Genomic DNA, 22,654 nt, shown 5'->3' with positions numbered 1-22,654 from the left:
CATGCATTCTTAACCATTTCACTGCCACACTACAAAGGGTTAACCGTCTGTGGTGTGGTGGTGAACGGGTTAACCTTCTATATTGTGGTAATGAAAGGGTTAACCATTCGTGTCCAATCACGGCACAAAATAATACAATTGTACAATTGCTCACAATATTGTTGTAAATGTTGTTATTTGATGTTCTTTCTTCCCTGTGTCCTCGACCAGGACGGGGAACAACTTGTGAAAAAGATTGGAGGCGTTTTCGCCTTCAAGGTGAAGGACGGACCCGACGGACAGGAGGCCATCTGGTTCGTGGACGTGAAGAACGACAAGGGCTCCGTTCACAACGACACGTGTGAGTTGAACCACTGACTAAAGTATATGGTACAACTATTTGCATTTTTATAAAACTGCGTGAAAATATATTCAGGCAGATGTTTTTCTTTAAAAAACAATTTTTCATTCAAATGTTTTTATTTATTTCTGATAATTATATTTTGGAAATCTGCAAGTAGCCACTGTGACATCTTTATTAGAATGTTCAGTTCTCAAAATGATGAAACTCTGAAGCTGAAGGTTCTTCCTTCTTTTGCTGTATTGATTGATTGATTGAAAAGTTTATTAACAGATTGCAGAATGGGTACAGTACAGTACAGCTCAATACATACAATTGTTAAGGGGATGCAGACCAGAGAAAGACTTTCGTCTTGTTTACATCAGGGTCCCCCATTTTCAATTCATCATATGACACACACGACATACAGATAGACAGTACTGCTACATCTATACATTTATGACATACCAGATTTGCAAATACAGTACTGTTTGTGATACAAAAAGTGTCCAGAAAAAGAGTGTATATACATTTGACATAGAAACTGTACATTGGAGGAGGTTGGGGGGGGGGGTGGGGTTGGGTGGGTGGGGCTGTACATTGCAGGGGGGGGGGGTTGCATAGGGGGGGGGGGCACTGTACACTGTACATTGGAATACTGACAAAGCCATACTTGGTCTTTACTGTACAACTGGGTTAGGACATTTGTAGGGGCCAGTTTCGAATTGCAGTCTCCCGTAGGTGTTCTTTGAGAGTCTTTTTGAAAGTGGGTAGTGATTCACATTCCTTTACAGCTTTGGGTAGGGCGTTCCACATTGATGTGGCATAATTGCGAAACGTGTTTAGTCCCTTGTTTGAGCCAAATCTGGGTTTAACATGATTTGTGGAGCTCCCTCTGGTGTTGTGATCGTGGTATTCACTGTACATGGGTACCTTGGTCGTGTAGTGTATCTTGTAGACCAGGCCCATTGCAAGTTGCTGTACTCTGTCGTCTACTCTAAGCCATCCTAGGTTGGCAAAGTGGGCAGGGGTGAGGTGGGATCTAGGAGTCAGGTCAAGCAGTAGTCTGACTAGTTTGTTTTGAGATGTTTGTAATTTGGTTTTTAGTGCCTTTGAGGTGCTTTGGTACCATGAGGTGCAAGCATAGTCGTAGTACCCTTGAATGAGTGCTCCTGCCAGAGTCTTCAGGGTATTCTTGTTTACCAGAGAGGAGATCCGGTACAATAATCGAGTTCGTTGGTTGACTTTTTTTTATTACATTGGATGCCATTTTGTCACAGGAAAGATTAGCCTCTAGGATGGAACCAGGTAGGTAATTTCATCTTTCCTTGTGACAATATTGTCACCCACTGTAACTGAGAAGCCGTCGGTCTTGCTGAGTTTGTTATTTGAACCGAAGAGAATGGACTCTGTTTTGCCCATGTCTAATGATAGTTTGTTGTCGGCGAGCCATATGCAGATTTTGCCTAGTTCCGAGCTGAGGGTTTTTTCAACCTGTAACTTGTTCTTGTCAGAGACCAGCAGGGCTGAGTCGTCCGCAAACAGGAACAAGTTGCAGTCACAAGCTGACGACATGTCAATTGCATAAATTAGGAACAGTAGCGGTCCTAGTATGCTTCCTTGTGGAACACCACAGTTCACTGTGAGGGGGGGGGGGGGGGGGGGATAGGGTACCGTTTACCTCCACCATCTGTTCTCTCCCCTCCAGGTAGGATTGTATCCAGCTCACTGATAAACTATCAAAACCAATTGCTTTTAGCTTGTCAATCAGAATGGTGTGATTGACAGTGTCGAAGGCCTTTTGTAGGTCCAGCATGACCATGCCGCAGTATTTGCCCGCGTCCACCTCTTGCTTGATGTGGTCGTTCAAATAGCGAAGGCATGCGTCAGTGGAGTGGGATGTTCTGAAGCCAGATTGGAATTCGTAGATTCGATTTTTTTCCGCGAGGTACTTTTCGACCTGTTCGTATACTATTTTTTCCATGACTTTCGAGATGGATGTAAGGATAGAAACAGGGCGGTAGTTGCCTGGGTCTAATGACATCTGACCTCCGCACATCGACTTGTTTGGTAAGCTTGTTGTTGCTGTAAATGAAAAAGAAACCTTGGCGTCTTACAAATTGAAATAAGGGTACTGTATGAAACGGTGTTTTGATTTCATTTGATTTGTTCACCTCAGGGTCAGCCTTCAGATTGTGAGCATGTCTTTGTACAATATTGCTTTCCTGTGCTATTGTGTGCCTGCCAATGTCTCTGGTTTTCACCTTATTCAATGGGGAATGTCATCAAATGTCTACAACCAACAGCCTTGCAATGGGAATGAAACATGTGTTTGTTAGGTCTTATAAAAACTATTTTATAATTCTCTCTCGCTCCTTTGCAGCTCAGAAAGCAGATTGCACCATTTCTATGTTGGATGCAGATTTGTTGGACTTGATGACGGGGAGGATGAACCCTCAGACGGTGAGTTTCTCGCGAAATTACCAGTAACTGCAATTCGATTTAATTACGTTTCCTCTGCCCAACTGTGAAAATATTTGTGAAGATGAGGAAATTTTTTTCCGGTGTGAAAAGGGTCTCTAGACAATCCACCGTCACATTAGAACACAGAAGGACAATTTTCTCTGAGCAGATCACCGCTAAATAAACGGACCAATGTTCCCTGCATACTCTTTTGTTGCCATTTCTTGGTCCTCGCATTGAACAGGAACGTGCAACAGACCGCTCAATGCACTGGCAACTCACAGAAGTCCAGATGACATGACTCTTTAAATACTTGAGCTGCAAACATTTCACCTGTTTAGTTTATACTATCTAATTGTAGATTTTCCGAAGAAAATGACCACTTATAGTTACGTAAGCAACAGTTACGATTGGAGGATCAAGAAAGGAGGACAGATTTGAAATAGTGACTTCGATTCTGATTATTAGGGCTAAATCCAGTTATAACCAGTTACCTGGAGAAGATTTTAATAAACACAATGCAATAGCTGCGAATTCTATCTATATGTTAATGCATTCTCTCACACACACATACAAGGGGTCGTTGCTATGTGTGTGTGTGTGTCCTTGCCCCATGATCAAGCTTTCCACAATGTTTGTTTGGCCATGTTACGTGAATCTGTTTAGAAGTTATGTTAATGTTTTCCAATTACAATTATTTCCTTCTAATATCGTATCGCATTTGCAATATCGGTCAAAATAATCACAAATCCTAATTATTCAACCCTATTGTAAATCGTCTAGGGCTGTCCCCGACTAAGGATTTGTATAGTCGACTTGTAGTCGCCAAAATTTGCCCATATTTATATAAATATTAAATTTGTATATATTTTTTTGCATTCGACTAAGAGGTTGGCATATATATTTTATTTTTGTATTTTTGTATTTTATTAGTGTCTACAAAACTCTGGACTGACGACTCAGATGTGCTTTGTGTGCACTGTGGAGTACATGTCGGTGAGCCTGCTTGTACAGACGGGTTCTTGAGCCCTTTGACTTTGCATTGATTTGTGGTTAACTATTTGGATCTGGCAGAGAAAGGACTCTTCCCTTTAACAGTGTAGCTGGAGTTCTTTTCTCCGGACATACTCCGAATAACCAGGGTTTTATGAGGATTTCCTTAATGCCTTGGAATCCAATAAAGGAGAAAATGCCACATTATGGATAGGAAAAGGTTATGGTCGTAACCAGGTTTACACAGAGTTAGAAAAGTCTATTAAAGTGCCACTCTGGGGCGGCTAAGTGGCGCAGTGGGCAAGGCGCTCACCACTAACGCAGGATATGCTGGGTTCGAGCCCAGCTCTCAGCGCTGCTTCCGGCTTGGCTGGTCGTTCATACTAATACAATTGGCAGTATTAGGGGGTGGGAAAGCCGGTGGGTGGGGATCGGACATTGTGGACAGCGACTCCTACAGGTCGGTTGGTGCGCCTGTACAGTAGGGATGTGCATCTCCTCACTGAGGCCGATGCGATGCGCATCTCGATACGGTGCCAACGATACGATACATTAACGATACATTTGAAGCACCGGGCGATACGATACGATTCACCCCCTGTTGAGATACGATTCGATACGATTTGATTCAACATGAGAGAGAGAGAGAGAGAGAGAGAGAGAGGAGAGAGAGAGAGAGAGAGAGAGAGAGAGAGAGAGAGAGAGAGAGAGAGAGAGAGAGAGAGAGAAGAGAGAGAGGAGAGAGAGAGAGAGAGAGAGAGAGAGAGAGAGAGAGAGAGAGAGAGAGAGAGAGAGAGAGAGAGAGAAGAGAGAGAGAGAGAGAGAGAGAGAGAGAGAGAGAGAGAGAGAGAGAGGAGAGAGAGAGAGAGAGAGAGAGAGAGAGAGAGAGAGAGAGAGAGAGAGAGAGGAGAGAGAGAGAGAGAGAGAGAGAGGAGAGAGAGAGAGAGAGAGAGACCCTCCCCTCCCCGTCTGAGTTGCCGTCGACAGTTGATGATGTCACACACACTAGACTAGGATGCGTCTATACTTTCTGTAGCCGCATTATGTCAACAACACACGGAGCCAGGCTGGATGGATGCATGAAGCGATATAATTAAGAAACGAATAGCCAATAAATGTGAAGTTATCTTTGAACCCCTGTTGTCAAGCGTCTTTCAATATACCCCCCCCCCTCCTCACTAATGGTACTGGTGTTGCAGAGTCACGTTAGTTAGTTAGTTAGACACTGTAGTTTAGCGTTAGCTGAACGGCTAACTGGCGTTAGCCATGTTGATCAATTATATTCATGTCTCCTCCTCGACTTCCACTGTTTGTTGATAACTGTGACGCCGCTCTCGCCTTATGTAGTAGCGAAGCAATAGTATCTGCTGTGTGTGCAGTCACAGTGCACTGCTGACAGAAGTGGATGAGAGGAAATTATATGAATGCATCGGTTTTTGACCGATGCAAAGACGCTACAACAAGATGCATCGCGAGTTCAGCCTGAAATTTTGCCGATGCTGACTTATTCCACCGGTGCACTCGCAATCGTGAACGTTTATGCCGGCGCACCGATGCAATCGATGAATCGTCACATCACTACTGTACAAGCAGAATCAGGAAGCAACGGGGGCAGCGTGAGCCTCCCACGCGTTACTCCTCGCCGCTGAGAGATCGCGCTTACAGGTGAAAAGATGCGACGGCTGCCTCCTCGTGTACCGGAGGGGACACGTGATGCAAGGCTTGGTCCACATTGCATCCGACCAGTGGGAGGCATGGTCTAACAACGTTCGAGACAGGGGAGGGTAGAATTGGATAATACGAAATTGGGATGGGAGAAAAATAGAAAATGGGGAGCAAAAGTAGAAAAAAAAATTTAAATAAAAGTGCCACTCTACAGTGAACAAATATTGACCAAAAATGTATTAACTCATTCAGCGCCAGTCATGAGAAAAGTTGGGTTAACTCGCCAACCGTTCAGCACCAATCACGAGAAAACTCTGGGTTTAATCGTTATTTCTTTTATTAGCTATATCCATTCATTTTTCATCCATCCAGCCTGATGTCATCATTGGGAATGGGTCTGAGCTCGCAAAGGGGCAAATACCACCACCTACGCCTTCCAGCCGGTATTGCACTCCATTAGAAATGGTGTAGTTTCTTTTCTGGGTCGATCTGAGCCGTGCGGGCGGGGTTTAAATACTCCGCCAGGACTAGCGTTTACAGCTATACATCTGCGAAGCCACCTCATCATCCACCTTGTTCATGGTGTAGCAACGTTAAACTTTTTCATTCACATATTCATACTAAAATATGATCTAAAGTATAAGTATGTTTTCATCTCTTTCTGCAGATTTCTCCAGAACGTGATTTATAGCCCCAAATACATTATATTGATGATGAAATACAGTTTGGTAGGAATCTGTGCAAGATCAAAAATTTCAATTGAACGTACTTCTAGAAGTTTCTACGTATCATCTGATATTGACCGGATGGGCGGGGGATCGTTTATAATTCCGTGGGCAACGTTTTACCATTCATCTAATGTGGGTCAAATGTTCATCATAACAGTTTATATGGAATACGATCAAAAATAACGCTGAATCTTACCGTATCCTCCTCGCGCCGTTGGGCGATGAGCGTGGAACAGTCATTTACCTATTATGGTATGTAGAAATATCGGGTCCATTTCCAGCTTGTATAATAGTATATATGTCCAAATCATGTTGTTTATCGAGTTATTGGCAATCGATCGCTATGTATTGTGTCGAGATCGAGTCCCGTGAGCCAAACAGAGTGCCCGGAAGTAATATGGTCGACCAGCACAACCTCCATAGCACTTCCTGTTTGGCGATTGCGCCGATCGGTCACCAGATGGCGCTCCTGAACCGCCAGAGAGCTCAGTGGGTCCTCCTGGTGGATCTCAGGCCAGCGGAGGGGAAATATGAATCCGATCGCAGATTTTTTAAATATTGATATAAGGACGCTGTACAGCGTCCTCCGGCAACTTGAGCATGGCCGGGAATGACGCTCTAAAGCGTTTTCCGGCAGTCAAAGTGTTAAATGTCCGCTCGCGTTGAATGCCCACCCAACTTGAACACAGTTGCTTGCTCGTGTTGCCATGTCAACAAGCGAGAGTCACCGGTTGCTTATTGCGAGAGTTACCTGTTGCGATAAACCCGTATTTTAAGAATGACTCCTGTTTATTAAAATAAGCTTTATAGGTCGTAGGCTCCTCTTCTGGCTCATCATATTTCCCCGTTGCAAAAAAGTTATTCAAAGACGTTTGTTTTGTTTTTGCAAACGTTCGCTCGCCGGCATCCCAAACGAGGAAGTGAACGTGAAATTCCATTGGTTCTCCCAGTCCATGTGACCATTTCTAGCATTTCAATTGGCTATAGTGACAGCCATAGATATGATGAATAGATAGATACAGCTTCAAAAGACACTCTGGCGTCAAGACGAGTGAATATTTCCTGCGCGTAAAATAAACATCATATTCTCAAAATAACCTGACGGGCCAGAAATTATTGCTGGCGGGCCCATTTCGGCCCGTGGGCCGCCTATTGCCGATCCCTGCGCTAGAGGTTTGAGAGGAGATCACACTTATGCATGGCGGGGAAGGACGCCTAAACTCGTCCTTTGGCAACTAAAGTGTTAAGCACTCGCAAATTTCGCAGTCTCCCCATTGATTAAAGCGATGGCGTTCTAGCGCCCCCTGGCGCCCCGACCCCTGGCGCTGATTGAGTTAATAATACTTATTATTATTATTACTTTAATAAGGCGACTTATAATTTACACATTGCCAAAAATGTATCTTCATTACCACAAAAAAAGACTAAACAAAACATTAAAAACACTACTACATATTTTTTTTACCAGAAACAATTTCACACATTATAAATGTATTCAAGATCAATAAAAGTTGGGTTTTGAAAGGGAAAAGTTAAATCCCAGAAGAATTCATCCCTGATATCTTTATATAAACCACAGTAAAGTAGAACACAAGCTTTGCTTTCAACAGACCCATCATTGCAAAAAGGAGGACAGACACCCATTCATCCAGTGTGGTGTTTGTGAATCTTCCTGTCTTATGTTTTTGGTAAATTAACTGCATTATATAACAGCTTTTAACTAAAGCGCTTTACAATTTATGCCTCACATTCACACATTCACTCACACATTCACACACCAACGTCTGAGGCAACCATGCAAGGTGCCAACCTGCTCATTGGGAGAAGTTAGGGGTTCAGTGTGTTGCTCAAGGACACATTGACATGCTGCCAGGAGGAGCCGGAATTGAACCCCGGAACCATCAGATTACCAGCTGACCGCTCTACCTCCTGAGCCACTGTCGGCCCATGTTATTGTCTCAAAAAACTAAACGTCTGTATATCCATGGACACTCTCACTCAAATATTATTTTAATGTAGAATTCCCAGTTGCATAGCAACAGCAGCGTTCATGTCTATCGAAAACATCTTCTGAGAACTGATGGTGTGGCCAACACCGAGCCTAATGCATTACAGAAAATGTATAGCAGGCTGATGCGGTGGCAGGCTTTAGTACAATGAGGTGGCAGGCTTTAGTAAGTAAGTAAGTACATTTTATTTGTATAGCACCTAGTAAAACAGCAATAGTTACAGAGATAAATGCACTACACATAAAACAATTCTGACACAACGTAAGCATAGCATAACATAAGTAAATTAAATAACTGAGTGCAACATAAATGTCAGTCGTAAAACAAAATTATAAATAAATAAACAAAGTATACAACCAGGAATGAATTAGAATTAATTAAAAGCCTGTCTGAATAAAAAAGTTGTCAACTGTTCCTTAAAAGTGGATAGGGAGTCAAGTGAACGCATTGAAAGGGGGAGGGTGTTTCAAAGAGTAGGGGCCATGAATTGGAAGGACCGGTCACCTTTGGTTATTAACCGGGTCTGTGGGATGACCAGTAGATTTTGGTGGGAGGACCTAAGTGCATGACTGGGGGAGTAGGGGCGCAGTAAATAGAAAATGTACACAGGGGATTTACCTTGGAGGGCTTTAAAAGTTAAAACAAGAATTTTTAAATGGACATGATAATTAATGGGGAGCCAATGTAGAGTGGATAAAATGGGGCTGATGCGGGCACTTGTCCCAGTTAAAAGCCTTGCTGTTGAATTTTGTATAACTTGCAAGCGGTTTAGCACGGATTTATCCAGACAGGTAAAAATGGAATTGCAATAGTCCAGGCGTGATGAAATAAAAGCATGGATGATCAGGACGATGAGGTGGCAGGCTTTAGGACGATGAGGTGGCAGGCTTTAGGACGATGAGGTGGCAGGCTTTAGGACGATGATGTGGCAGGCTTTAAGATGATGAGGTGGCAGGCTTTAGGACGATGAGGTGGCAGGCTTTAGGACGATGAGGTGGCAGGCTTTAGTACGATGAGGTGGCAGGCTTTAGGACGATGAGGTGGCAGGCTTTAGGACGATGAGGTGGCAGGCTTTAGTATGATGAGGTGGCAGGCTTTAGTACGATGAGGTGGCAGGCTTTAGGACGATGAGGTGGCAGGCTTTAGGATGATGAGGTGCTTTAGGACGATGAGGTGGCAGGCTTTAGGACGATGAGGTGGCAGGCTTTAGGATGATGAGGTGGCAGGCTTTAGGACGATGAGGTGGCAGGCTTTAGTACGATGAGGTGGCAGGCTTTAGGATGATGAGGTGGCAGGCTTTAGGACGATGAGGTGGCAGGCTTTAGGACGATGAGGTGGCAGGCTTTAGGACGATGAGGTGGCAGGCTTTAGGACGATGAGGTGGCAGGCTTTAGTACGATGAGGTGGCAGGCTTTAGAATGATGAGGTGCTTTAGCACGATGAGGTGGCAGGCTTTAGGACGATGAGGTGGCAGGGTTTAGGACGATGAGGTGGCAGGCTTTAGGATGATGAGGTGGCAGGCTTTAGGACGATGAGGTGGCAGGCTTTAGTACGATGAGGTGGCAGGCTTTAGGATGATGAGGTGGCAGGCTTTAGGACGATGAGGTGGCAGGCTTTAGGACGATGAGGTGGCAGGCTTTAGGACGATGAGGTGGCAGGCTTTAGGACGATGAGGTGGCAGGCTTTAGTACGATGAGGTGGCAGGCTTTAGGATGATGAGGTGCTTTAGGACGATGAGGTGGCAGGCTTTAGGACGATGAGGTGGCAGGGTTTAGGACGATGAGGTGGCAGGCTTTAGTACGATGAGGTGGCAGGCTTTAGGATGATGAGGTGGCAGGCTTTAGGATGATGAGGTGCTTTAGGACAATGAGGTGGCAGGCTTTAGGATGATGAGGTGGCAGGCTTTAGGACGATGAGGTGGCAGGCTTTAGGACGATGAGGTGCTTTAGGACGATGAGGTGGCAGGCTTTAGGATGATGAGGTGGCAGGCTTTAGGACGATGAGGTGGCAGGCTTTAGTACGATGAGGTGGCAGGCTTTAGGATGATGAGGTGGCAGGCTTTAGGACGATGAGGTGGCAGGCTTTAGGACGATGAGGTGGCAGGCTTTAGGACGATGAGGTGGCAGGCTTTAGGATGATGAGGTGGCAGGCTTTAGGACGATGAGGTGGCAGGCTTTAGGACGATGAGGTGGCAGGCTTTAGTACGATGAGGTGGCAGGCTTTACGACGATGAGGTGCTTTAGTACGATGAGGTGGCAGGCTTTAGGACGATGAGGTGGCAGGCTTTAGGACGATGAGGTGGCAGGCTTTAGTACGATGAGGTGGCAGGCTTTAAGACGATGAGGTGGCAGGCTTTAGGATGATGAGGTGCTTTAGGACGATGAGGTGGCAGGCTTTAGGACGATGAGGTGGCAGGCTTTAGGACGATGAGGTGGCAGGCTTTAGTACGATGAGGTAGCAGGCTTTAGGATGATGAGGTGGCAGGCTTTAGGACGATGACGTGGCAGGCTTTAGGATGATGAGGTGGCAGGCTTTAGGACGATGAGGTGGCAGGCTTTAGGACGATGAGGTGGCAGGCTTTAGGACGATGAGGTGGCAGGCTTTAGGATGATGAGGTGGCAGGCTTTAGGACGATGACGTGGCAGGCTTTAGGATGATGAGGTGGCAGGCTTTAGGACGATGAGGTGCTTTAGTACGATGAGGTGGCAGGCTTTAGGACGATGAGGTGCTTTAGTACGATGAGGTGGCAGGCTTTAGGACGATGAGGTGCTTTAGGATGATGAGGTGGCAGGCTTTAGGATGATGAGGTGGCAGGCTTTAGGACGATGAGGTGGCAGGCTTTAGGATGATGAGGTGGCAGGCTTTAGGATGATGAGGTGGCATGCTTTAGGATGATGAGGTGGCAGGCTTTAGGATAATGAGGTGGCAGGCTTTAGTACGATAAGGTGGCAGGCTTTAGGACGATGAGGTGGCATGCTTTAGGATGATGAGGTGGCAGGCTTTAGTACGATGAGGTGGCAGACTTTAGTACGATGAGGTGGCAGGCTTTAGGACGATGAGGTGGCAGGCTTTAGTACGATGAGGTGGCAGGCTTTAGTACGATGAGGTGGCAGGCTTTAGGACGATGAGGTGGCAGGCTTTAGGATGATGAGGTGGCAGGCTTTAAGATGATGAGGTAGCAGGCTTTAGGATAATGAGGTGGCAGGCTTTAGTACGATGAGGTGGCAGGCTTTAGGACGATGAGGTGGCAGGCTTTAGGACGATGAGGTGGCAGGCTTTAGGATGATGAGGTGGCAGGCTTTAGGATGATGATGTGGCAGGCTTTAGGATAATGAGGTGGCAGGCTTTAGTACGATGAGGTGGCAGGCTTTAGGACGATGAGGTGGCAGGCTTTAGGACGATGAGGTGGCAGGCTTTAGGACGATGAGGTGCTTTAGTACGATGAGGTGGCAGGCTTCAGGACGATGAGGTGGCAGGCTTTAGTACGATGAGGTGGCAGGCTTTAGGATGATGAGGTGGCAGGCTTTAGGACGATGAGGTGGCAGGCTTTAGGACGATGAGGTGCTTTAGTACGATGAGGTGGCAGGCTTTAGGACGATGAGGTGCTTTAGGACGATGAGGTGGCAGGCTTTAGGATGATGAGGTGGCAGGCTTTAGGACGATGAGGTGGCAGGCTTTAGTACGATGAGGTGGCAGGCTTTAGGATGATGAGGTGGCAGGCTTTAGGACGATGAGGTGGCAGGCTTTAGGACGATGAGGTGCTTTAGTACGATGAGGTGGCAGGCTTTAGGACGATGAGTTAGCAGGCTTTAGGCCGATGAGGTGGCAGGCTTTAGGACGATGACGTGGCAGGCTTTAGGACGATGAGGTGGCAGGCTTTAGGATGATGAGGTGGCAGGCTTTAATACGATGAGGTGGCAGGCTTTAGGATGATGAAGAGGAAGGCTTTAGGATAATGAGGTGGCAGGCTTTAGGACGATGAGGTGCTTTAGGACGATGAGGTGGCAGGCTTTAGGATGATGAGGTGGCAGGCTTTAGTATGATGAAGAGAAAGGCTTTAGGATGATGAGGTGGATGGGCTTTAGGATGATGAGGTGCTTTAAGACGATGAGGTGGCAGGCTTTAGGATGATGAGGTGGCAGGCTTTAATACGATGAGGTGGCAGGCTTTAGGATGATGAAGAGGAAGGCTTTAGGATAATGAGGTGGCATGCTTTAGGACGATGAGGTGCTTTAGGACGATGAGGTGGCAGGCTTTAGGATGATGAGGTGGCAGGCTTTAGTACGATGAAGAGAAAGGCTTTAGGATGATGAGGTGGCAGGCTTTAGGACGATGAGGTGGCAGGCTTTAGTACGATGAGGTGGCAGGCTTTAGTACGATCAGGTGGCAGGCTTTAGGACGATGAGGTGGCAGGCTTTACTACGATGAGGTGGCAGGCTTTAGGATGATGAGGTGGCAGGCTTTAGGATAATGAGGTGGCAGGCTTTAGTACGATGAAGTGGCAGGCTTTAGGACGATGAGGTGGCAGGCTTTAGTATGATGAGGTGGCAGGCTTTAGGATGATGAGGTGGCAGGCTTTAGGACGATGAGGTGGCAGGCTTTAGTACGATGAGGTGGCAGGCTTTAGGACGATGAGGTGGCAGGCTTTAGGACGATGAGGTGGCAGGCTTTAGGACGATGAGGTGGCAGGCTTTAGTATGATGAGGTGGCAGGCTTTAGTACGATGAGGTGGCAGGCTTTAGGACGATGAGGTGGCAGGCTTTAGTACGATGAGGTGGCAGGCTTTAGGATGATGAGGTGCTTTAAGACGATGAGGTGGCAGGCTTTAAGACGATGAGGTGCTTTAGTACGATGAGGTGGCAGGCTTTAGGATGATGAGGTGGCAGGCTTTAGGACGATGAGGTGGCAGGCTTTAGGACGATGAGGTGGCAGGCTTTAGGACGATGAGGTGGTAGGCTTTAGGATGATGAGGTGGCAGGCTTTAGGATGATGAGGTGGCAGGCTTTAGGATAATGAGGTGGCAGGCTTTAGGACGATGAGGTAGCAGGCTTTAGGACGATGAGGTGGCAGGCTTTAGTACGATGAGGTGGCAGGCTTTAGGACGATGAGGTGCTTTAGGACGATGAGGTGGCAGGCTTTAGGATCATGAGGTGGCAGGCTTTAGGATGATGAGGTGGCAGGCTTTAGTACGATGAGGTGGCAGGCTTTAGGATGATGAGGTGGCAGGCTTTAGGATGATGAGGTGGCAGGCTTTAGGACGATGATGTGGCAGGCTTTAGGATAATGAGGTGGCAGGCTTTAGTACGATGAAGTGGCAGGCTTTAGTACGATGAGGTGGCAGGCTTTAGGATGATGAGGTGGCAGGCTTTAGGACGATGAGGTGGCAGGCTTTAGGACGATGAGGTGGCAGGCTTTAGGACGATGAGGTGGCAGGCTTTAGTACGATGAGGTGGCAGGCTTTAGGACGATGAGGTGGCAGGCTTTAAGACGATGAGGTGGCAGGCTTTAGTCCGATGAGGTGGCAGGCTTTAGGATGATGAGGTGGCAGGCTTTAGGATGATGAGGTGCTTTAAGACGATGAGGTGGCAGGTTTTAAGACGATGAGGTGCTTTAGTACGATGAGGTGGCAGGCTTTAGGACGATGAGGTGGCAGGCTTTAGTACGATGAGGTGGCAGGCTTTAGGACGATGAGGTGGCAGGCTTTAGGATGATGAGGTGGCAGGCTTTAGGATGATGAGGTGGCAGGCTTTAGGATAATGAGGTGGCAGGCTTTAGGACGATGAGGTAGCAGGCTTTAGGACGATGAGGTGGCAGGCTTTAGTACGATGAGGTGGCAGGCTTTAGGACGATGAGGTGCTTTAGGACGATGAGGTGGCAGGCTTTAGGATGATGAGGTGGCAGGCTTTAGGATGATGAGGTGGCAGGCTTTAGTACGATGAGGTGGCAGGCTTTAGTACGATGAAGTGGCAGGCTTTAGTACGATGAGGTGGCACGCTGTAGGATGATGAGGTGGCAGGCTTTAGGACGATGAGGTGGCAGGCTTTAGGACGATGAGGTGGCAGGCTTTAGGACGATGAGGTTGCAGGCTTTAGTACGATGAGGTGGCAGGCTTTAGGATGATGAGGTGGCAGGCTTTAGGACGATGAGGTGGCAGGCTTTAGGACGATGAGGTGGCAGGCTTTAGGACGATGAGGTTGCAGGCTTTAGTACGATGAGGTGGCAGGCTTTAGTACGATGAGGTGGCAGGCTTTAGTACGATGAGGTGGCAGGCTTTAGGATGATGAAGAGGAAGGCTTTAGGATGATGAGGTGGCAGGCTTTAGGACGATGAGGTGGCAGGCTTTAGGACGATGAGGTGGCAGGCTTTAGGATGATGAGGTGGCAGGCTTTAGGATGATGAGGTGGCAGGCTTTAGGACGATGAGGTGGCAGGCTTTAGTACGATGAGGTGGCAGGCTTTAGGACGATGAGGTGGCAGGCTTTAGTACGATGAGGTGGCAGGCTTCAATACAGTTTTGAAAGGAAAGTGTTGTGTGGAGTTCATCCCTGATATCATTATATGAACTCTCAACATTGTCATTGGTAAGTAATACATATGAAAAAATAAAAAAAATAAACAAAACTATCCCTTTAACATGCAGTATGTTCTGTGTAATGTAGCCTACTCAGCTCATTCTACCTAGCCTAATGCATAAGACACATGGAAAACTGTGTCAGGCTCAATTCTATCCAGTGTCAATGTTTACAATACAGGCCTATCCCTTGAGTGCTTAAAACAATTACCCCTAAGCTATGTTTATGTTCCGTGTTGCCTAACACTTTCATGAAGAATAACTAGAAAATCTCCATGGTCTTCATCAGTATTTAGAGTTGGAAACGCTTGTTTCTTGTAAATTAATGTTTTTCTAAACTTGCATTCAACGTCATGTCATTAAAAGTAGGGATTTTCTTTTCCTGAGAAGAGTGTTCACATCTCCTTCTGTTCTAAAAACATTCTACTCCTACATTCTACTTCTACCTGTAGGGATGCACCAATAACGGTACTAGAATTGGACATTGGGCCAATAAGAGGCTTAAAATTGGATAGTGGTATCAGAGAATCTATCCAATACTAAAATCTGATACCATGAATGCATTATGCAACAATGTATAGTGCACTTTATATACTTCTATCACTACACTGTGAACTAAATGTGCAATACTGTTTAGGGATGTCCCGATAAAAAAAAATTGCTCCCGATCCGATCCCGATCATGTGATTTTGAGTATCTACCGATACCGATCTTTTCCGATCCGATAAAAAAAAAAATCTTTTTTTTATTTATTTTTTTCATCCCAATTTCTCACATTACATTCACCCTGAATGTTGACGTTATCCAGGTGAAAAGTTAACTTCATTCAAGCAAGGCATTGCAACCGGAGTAATCTAAAAACTCCGCCTCCAACCTGCTGCTTCATGAGAGCAATGGCGCCATCGTCTGTAAAAATCAGGTGACTGCAAGTTCTGCAACTAGTGGATGTCCCTCATCCTTGACATAAATCATTTGATGTATAATTAAATCAAAGGAAATGCGTTATTTTTGGCAAAATTCTTCTGCTCTGTGTGACAATAAACAAATTAATGATGATATGCAATTTAAAACCAAAACTAAGGCCTCAGTATGAGTTTAAGACGTTGAATTAAATCTTTATTTTATTTTTTTTTAAATAAAAATCCAGATTTTTTTTATTTACATTTTTTAATCCCGATCTTTTTTTTAATATTCTTTATTTTAATAAATAAATATTTCTTAATATTTTTAATTGTAGTTTAAGTCATATATATTTTGTGATTCTGTATTAAGGGGGGGGGGGACTAGCAAAGTAAGATTTGTTACCTGTTCCCACCCCCCCCCCCCCCACCCCACCATAAATGGTAAATGGATGCATTTATATAGTGTTTTTATACAAATCGCTTTGGCTAGGGCTGTCTTAAATACTTCGAAGCTTCGTTCGATGAGCACGCACGGGATTCGAACGGGGAAAATGTAATAAAAAAAAAATGTTTTTCTGCTAAATCTTGCGCCTCCAATGCAACAGACGTCATACGCCTCATTTACTCCACCTCTCTTTGTTAACTACAACAAGCTCATGGAGATTCCTCATTAACTCCTCTCTGTGTTGAATACAACTTGCTGCTTTTATAAAGCCTCAAATGATGGCTTACAATATTTCATAAGAGCAAAGTGTTTCGTTTGTCTTAAGATTTAAAAAGGTTTAAACTTTACAGCACTGACAATTCTCTATAGTATTTTTAGTTTTACCAGTGTTTGATAAGACACCCAGTCAGCAGCAGTGTCCCGACTCATATACAAACATGTCTTAATAAAACATGCTTAATTAAGTCGAATTCTGCCTTTGTCTCTATTAACTACATATACATATGTATATAATTGTTTGCTTTATAGACGAAGGTTGCAACATAATTATGTAATGTAATGTCGTTGGCTGTGTAACGGAGAGCAGCCGCCCAGCCAGCACCGCTCCCGACTCATTATTAATTTAATTAATGAATCTAATCCACTTTATTTATAGAGCACATTTAAAAACAAGAACGTTTACCAAAGTGCTGTACAAGTCCCACAACATAAGATAAAAAATTTATAATAATAATAAATAATTTTTTTTATTATTATTATTATTGTCGAAGCTTCGAATTAACTCATTCCCCGCCGGGAATTAGACGGAGCCCGTCATAGCAATGCCACGCTTTAAAAGATAGGTGTGCGTCACCTCGTTTGTAGAGCTATAACTATATTCTATATTATAGCTATGGATACAATACTATGGCCCATTTGACATCACCCTATCGTTCAATATGTGAAAAAGAATAACATTTCCATCCATATGTTCCTGTGTTATACCGTGGTGAATATAAGTATCGTTATAGCGTGGTCTGGGGTAATTCCCGAAAGGCTGTGTTATAGCCTCATACATGAATCCTACTCTAAGCAATGCCGTTTCTTGCCTGTACACGCTATTATTCGCAAATCAAATCTATATCATAGGTATTATGTTCCATCATGAATGCATGAAAGGGGGGGGGGGGGTCGTTTCTGATTATTTTATCGTATTGAACACTAAAAACGCTGATCAGCTGGATCGGTATAAAAGCATTGCAGGATCAAGAAAACATTATGTCAGATAGTCTTTACCTGTGATCGGGAGTATTCCAAAAATAATATTCCAATTGTTTGATCACCATCTGGTACATCCGATGTCCATTTGGTCCATGGCATAACCCACCACAACATATGGATCGGGGATGGAACCGGGAGAACCGCTCCATTCGCCCGACAAGGAAAAGTGAAACTGGAGACATTTGGCCATTACACAGATACAAGGTTTCAAAGGGTGCTCGATACCGCTGTCTAGCTGGATGCGGCCGGTATTGCACTTTGGTGAACTCAGACTCATTCCCTATGGTAACACCAAGGTCCCTGGATGAATAATGAATACAAATATCCAGGGGTGCAGTGGTAATTTCAGAAGTGCCTGTACTCTGTTTATAATGACGTCACCTGCATGCGCACTCCCGCGCATGCACGTGCACACATGCGCATACATGTTCTCTCGGGTGCGCACAGAACAGATGATTATTATGCATAAATAGTAGGCAACATGTTTGTATAGGAAATTACTAGTTTTAGTTTAGTTTGCCTTGAAATAGAGAAGCTGAAAAAGGTAGCAGAATGTAGCATTCAATATATAAAGAAATTATATTGTCAACAGATATGGTTGAAAAACAATGTTTTAAATGTAATTGTAGATACAATATTGTAGTTACAATTTCTTTAATTGAATTAACTTAAACTAGAAAAGTAAATACAAACTAAATTAACAATGTAAATTATTGAGCTGTACTGTATTGTACCCATTCTGCAATCTGTTAACATTTTCAATCAATCAATCAATCAACAGTTTACAGAAGGACAGTTTCCTTCTGAAGCACAACTTAAGAAATGTCTCATCCTTCCAGTCGGGACCATTTGTCACAAGCTCCACAGCTCAAGCAAACCCCCACAGGGCTTGTATTTTGGTTTTGCTCTTCTCGTTCTTTGTTATGCTATTGTTATGCAAAGACAAGTAGCTAACGGAACGTAGGCCAAATGCGTCCACATTTTTATAGGATTCTATCACATTTTCATAACAATAGCACCCTGCGCCGTTTTCATTGAGGTTTCTTACAAATTAACGATGCTTTATCTTGTCCTTTATATGCCGATTATCATTAGAATCTTAAATTGTACCATATGTCCCCCTTTAGACAACATATGTAACGCTACCAGCGCACTTTTGTTAAGATAATTAGTTGGCCATTCTCGGTCGCTATACCGAGGTCGCAGTAATAGTTTAACGCTGTTCAGATCACGTCGGAGAATATAGACCCATCCCAGTGACCTGCGACCTGTGCTAACGCTCTTGGGAAATGCAGTGTTGTAGTTCTCAACATTTTCAGCCTTTAATGTTAAACCAATGCTGCCATCTACTGACAACAAAAAAGTGTTGTCTAATCGTCACCTTGAGAGCTACTTCCGTATACAGCGCCGCCCCAAACCCATTCTAGAGATTCCCACTTTTTGCTGGGAGTGGGGCGTGGCCGTATTTGGTCCCAGACAATAAGAGTGGCTGCGATTGGTCACCGTGACGTTAGATAAGTACCGGTACTTGGCGCACGACGAGTCGAGTGAACGTTTTGAACGCATTTTTGTGTGCATGTGCGTGCACATGCTTCTGCTCAGAAAAGTGGTGGAACGGCGTGGTACCGCGTGGCATGAGCACTCAAGGACACTTCGACACACTGCCCGGGATGAGTGGGAATCGAACCGGGAACCTTCCGATTACCAGACGACCGCTCTAACTCCCGAGCCACTGTTGCCCCTAAATTGCATCATAAGTTACATGACAAAATGTAAAGTTTGTTGTTATAGCACCACCATCTGGCCAAATGGTGCCACACTCGACACTTCTTTGTTTCTTATAATGATTATTTTTGTAAAGGAATACTTAACTTAACTGATTAAGATTAAACTGACGTATTTTGACTCTATACGTTTTGTCTTCAATACATATTTTTCCCCTTTTCCCTAGAATTTACATTGGCACCGAAAAAGTGGTATCGATGCATCTATAATTGCCTGCTCTGTGGATCATTTTAACTTCTCCTTGACTTTTTCATCTCTGCCCCATACTACAGGGAAAACATATACTTAGATAAAAACATGTTCTGTATGTATTTGTTTGTGTATGTTAAAGGTGGATTATGCAGTTTGTTATAAATCATAAACACACTGTCCTCAGAGGAAAATCGGGTCCCTGTTGGAAACTAGAACGAATATAATCTAGACTTACGTTTGGTTCACGGTGCCTCAAAGTTATTATCTTTTAAATGTATGACGAGATAAGATGGAATAATTCTAAGAACTACATGTTTACTATATCTTGTAAACTTTGTAAAATGTCTTTTTATCATCTACGAGATGTCCTCCACAAACTGCTGGCGTGACGATTCTTCCTCATTCTGATTCACAGACTATTCTCCCTCCTTCTGATTCACAGGCATTTTTCCAGGGCAAGCTGAAGATCACAGGGAACATGGGGCTCGCCATGAAGCTCCAGACCCTGCAGCTGCAACCAGGCAAAGCCAAGCTGTAGTAGAGACAGCCTGGGATTAACCGCTGGGTTAGAGGCTACCACCTCCACACAACTGGATCAGAAGGAGGTTTATTTTTTTTATTTTTTTTTTTATTATTTCAGACCTAGCCACTAGGTTATTATTATTATTTCTCACCACTAGGAATTGGAACTACAGCACCGTTTTCTCGATTTGCGCCAAGGAGTGATGTCTACCTTGCATTCAAGAGTAGCTGCTCCAATATCCAACATTCTCCATCCTTTTTTCCAGTGCGGGGTAAAAGGGCCTCTACCCTGGGGATGTAGTCCGCCCATCAATACTGTGAGCGGGATGGAAGCGTAGATGAGTGGCTTATGAATTCCCCACTGCTCCTCTCTCACAGTTCTTCACTCTTTCTAACGGTAATGAGGTGGAGAAAATGAGCTTTCCGCTACTAATTACGCTAATAATTAGGGATTTGTTTTTTACTTTTAAACATATTTGGAAATGTTATTAATGATGTCTATTTATATATATAGCCTTTCCCGGTAATGTTTCCAATAATGTGTTTATTGCTAACAAATCTTTTTCTCTGTAAGCTAATCACGTCGAGTACTGTCCTGAATATAATTGTCAAGAGGCTGCACATTCTTTTTTTGTAAGATTTATTTTAGCATTATTACAGTTTTATTCTGGTCAGACATGACCGACAGAACAGAGGAGAGGAAGGATGGGAGAAGATATGCGGGGAGGACATGCGGCAAATGTACATCTGGGATCGGGAGACGAACCCGGGTCGACCGCGTAGGTCTGCAGTGCAGTAACGTGGTGCACCCCGAGGCTGCACATTCTTGAAGTTTCATTCCAGCTATCATGGAGATGACATGACAACAAGAACTTGTAAGTCGCTTTGGATGAAAGCGTCGGCTAAATGGATAAAAAGGAAACATAATGGAACAGTCAAGTGCCTCGCCTCACATTCAGTGATGGTTAAAGGTCCCCTCCAGATGTATTTTAAATCCTCAAAACTTTTCTGTATTAAATAAACATTGTATAACTATGTTTTCTTTTCTCCCACCGAATTGTGCATTCAACTACTGAAAATGGCTTGGTAGCATATACACTTTTACACTGATTAAGAATGTGAGGATCTATGAATATGCAAATTGACAAAACAAGCATCCATTAACATTTACCAGGAATTACAAATCTGCAGCTTATTATTCTTTCAAGACATGACGACACCCACTTGTGTACTCTGAAGCGAGAGGTGTCACGTTACCACATATTGAACCATGTGAGGTTCAACCCATTAGTAACATCACACATGGAACTCTGATTCCAGGGAAGTACAGAGAAGCCCCTCCCTCTCCAGGGGAAGCATGTGGAAAAAGGCGCTCTGGTGACGAGTTCTGCACGTTTTTGATTGGAGGGGATCTTTAATAATGCTATTCCATCATCTTGGATGCATTTTCCACACAACTCACGAGTGACTGATGGGCTTGGATCATTGTAATTTTTCCGCTGTGCTGTTGTTTCAGTTCAGAGTCCAAAAAATTCTTTCTACTAAATAAACCTGTCGATTTATTTTTCTTTTGCCGTAAATATTTGCCTTTTACTGCCGTAAAAAAAAATTAAGATGTTGTCTACTTGACATGATTGTGATATCATTGCGTCCGACTTCTTGCCCACGCAGTGCTATCGTCTAAAGGTTTGGCAGCTTCCTCCCCCCTTTTCTAGTGTTTTTCCAGACAGAAATAAAAACATAAAAGTTCCTCCCAACAATGGCCTCATTCATGCTTCGCCCTCCTCCGAACCCCTGGCCCAAGTGGCCGTGTCTGTCTAAGCGGCATGCAAAGCTCCATCTACAATAACACGATCTGCCATGAGCCCACTTCTCAGCACGGGACGCTTCTCAGGGTTTTGTTACGATCAAATGTTCACAGTGGATTTGAGGCTCGTTTTGAGAGGGGGGGGGACGACGACTCCGGGCCAGATGTCCTAACGTGACCTACAGTGTTTATTCAGCATAAACAGTGGTGGTGTTCACAGGAAATAAGACATTCAACCTCAGGGAATGCGAGGCTTTTCCTGACAGATCTTTGGTCCTCTTTTGACACTCTGGGAGTACATGGGGCCCCGGTCTTACTGGTCTACGACGGCTGTTCTCCTCTCCACGCTGTGTTAACTCTTGATCGACCCCCCCCCCCCCCCCCCCCTCACTCTCCCCTTTTTTGTGTCGGGCTATTCAGGGGCAACCGAACGCCTCACATCACACTTGCCTCTGAACATTCATGTTGATATCGCGGTTCCCAGCTGTTCGAACATCGCTTTATCTAGTGCTTGATGTTCACCGTGCGACTGATGTACTGTGTATACATATATACACACACAGGATGTTCCGTGTTTGGGAGACCTTTTCCCGCTCCCCCGGACCTGCTTCCATCCAGACTGCCACGCTGTAGTCCTCCCCCCCCCCCCCTTTGTAAGCGGGGGAGCGCGGCTAAAACACAAATCGGTGAATGAGCTCTGACCCAAATTCCACCGCTCGTGTCGGGGCTGCCGTGGCTCTTCTGGATCCAAGGTGGCGGCCAGAACACCGCTGTTTTCACAGGTCACCGCTCAGCGCCTTTAGGACGAGGAGGATTTTTATTAATTTTTTTCTCACCTAACCCCCTTCCCCCTGTGTTTTCAATTTGTAAATGGCACACTTGGATGTCAGAATTCTTTTTTTTTATGTGCTCTAAATCCTATTATTATCATCACATAAGCAATGCTATTATCAACTACAATAAAGAGTTAACAGTTGCATTAACTAGCCTATTG

The 22,654-nt window shown here is 44.6% G+C and overlaps 1 protein-coding gene across 2 annotated transcripts in view; it reads left to right on the top strand.

Moving 5' to 3' along the window:
• scp2b (sterol carrier protein 2b) overlaps window positions 1-22,636 on the top strand; it is an 81,367-nt gene extending 58,731 nt beyond the window's left edge. For both annotated transcript variants that reach the window (XM_084308073.1, XM_084308074.1), the window contains 3 exons: window positions 211-340; window positions 2,703-2,782; window positions 19,774-22,636. In XM_084308073.1, the coding sequence (XP_084164199.1) occupies window positions 211-340; window positions 2,703-2,782; window positions 19,774-19,869 (306 nt within the window). In that variant the 3' untranslated portion in view covers window positions 19,870-22,636. The remainder of the gene's footprint in view (window positions 1-210; window positions 341-2,702; window positions 2,783-19,773) is intronic.
• The last annotated feature ends 18 nt before the right edge of the window (window positions 22,637-22,654 follow it).

This window comes from Notolepis coatsorum (genome assembly GCF_963971535.1).
Source record: "Notolepis coatsorum genome assembly, chromosome: 2".
Taxonomy (NCBI): domain Eukaryota; kingdom Metazoa; phylum Chordata; class Actinopteri; order Aulopiformes; family Paralepididae; genus Notolepis; species Notolepis coatsorum.
Note: the sequence above shows the minus strand (reverse complement) of the source record. Positions and strands in the feature narration are given on the sequence as shown.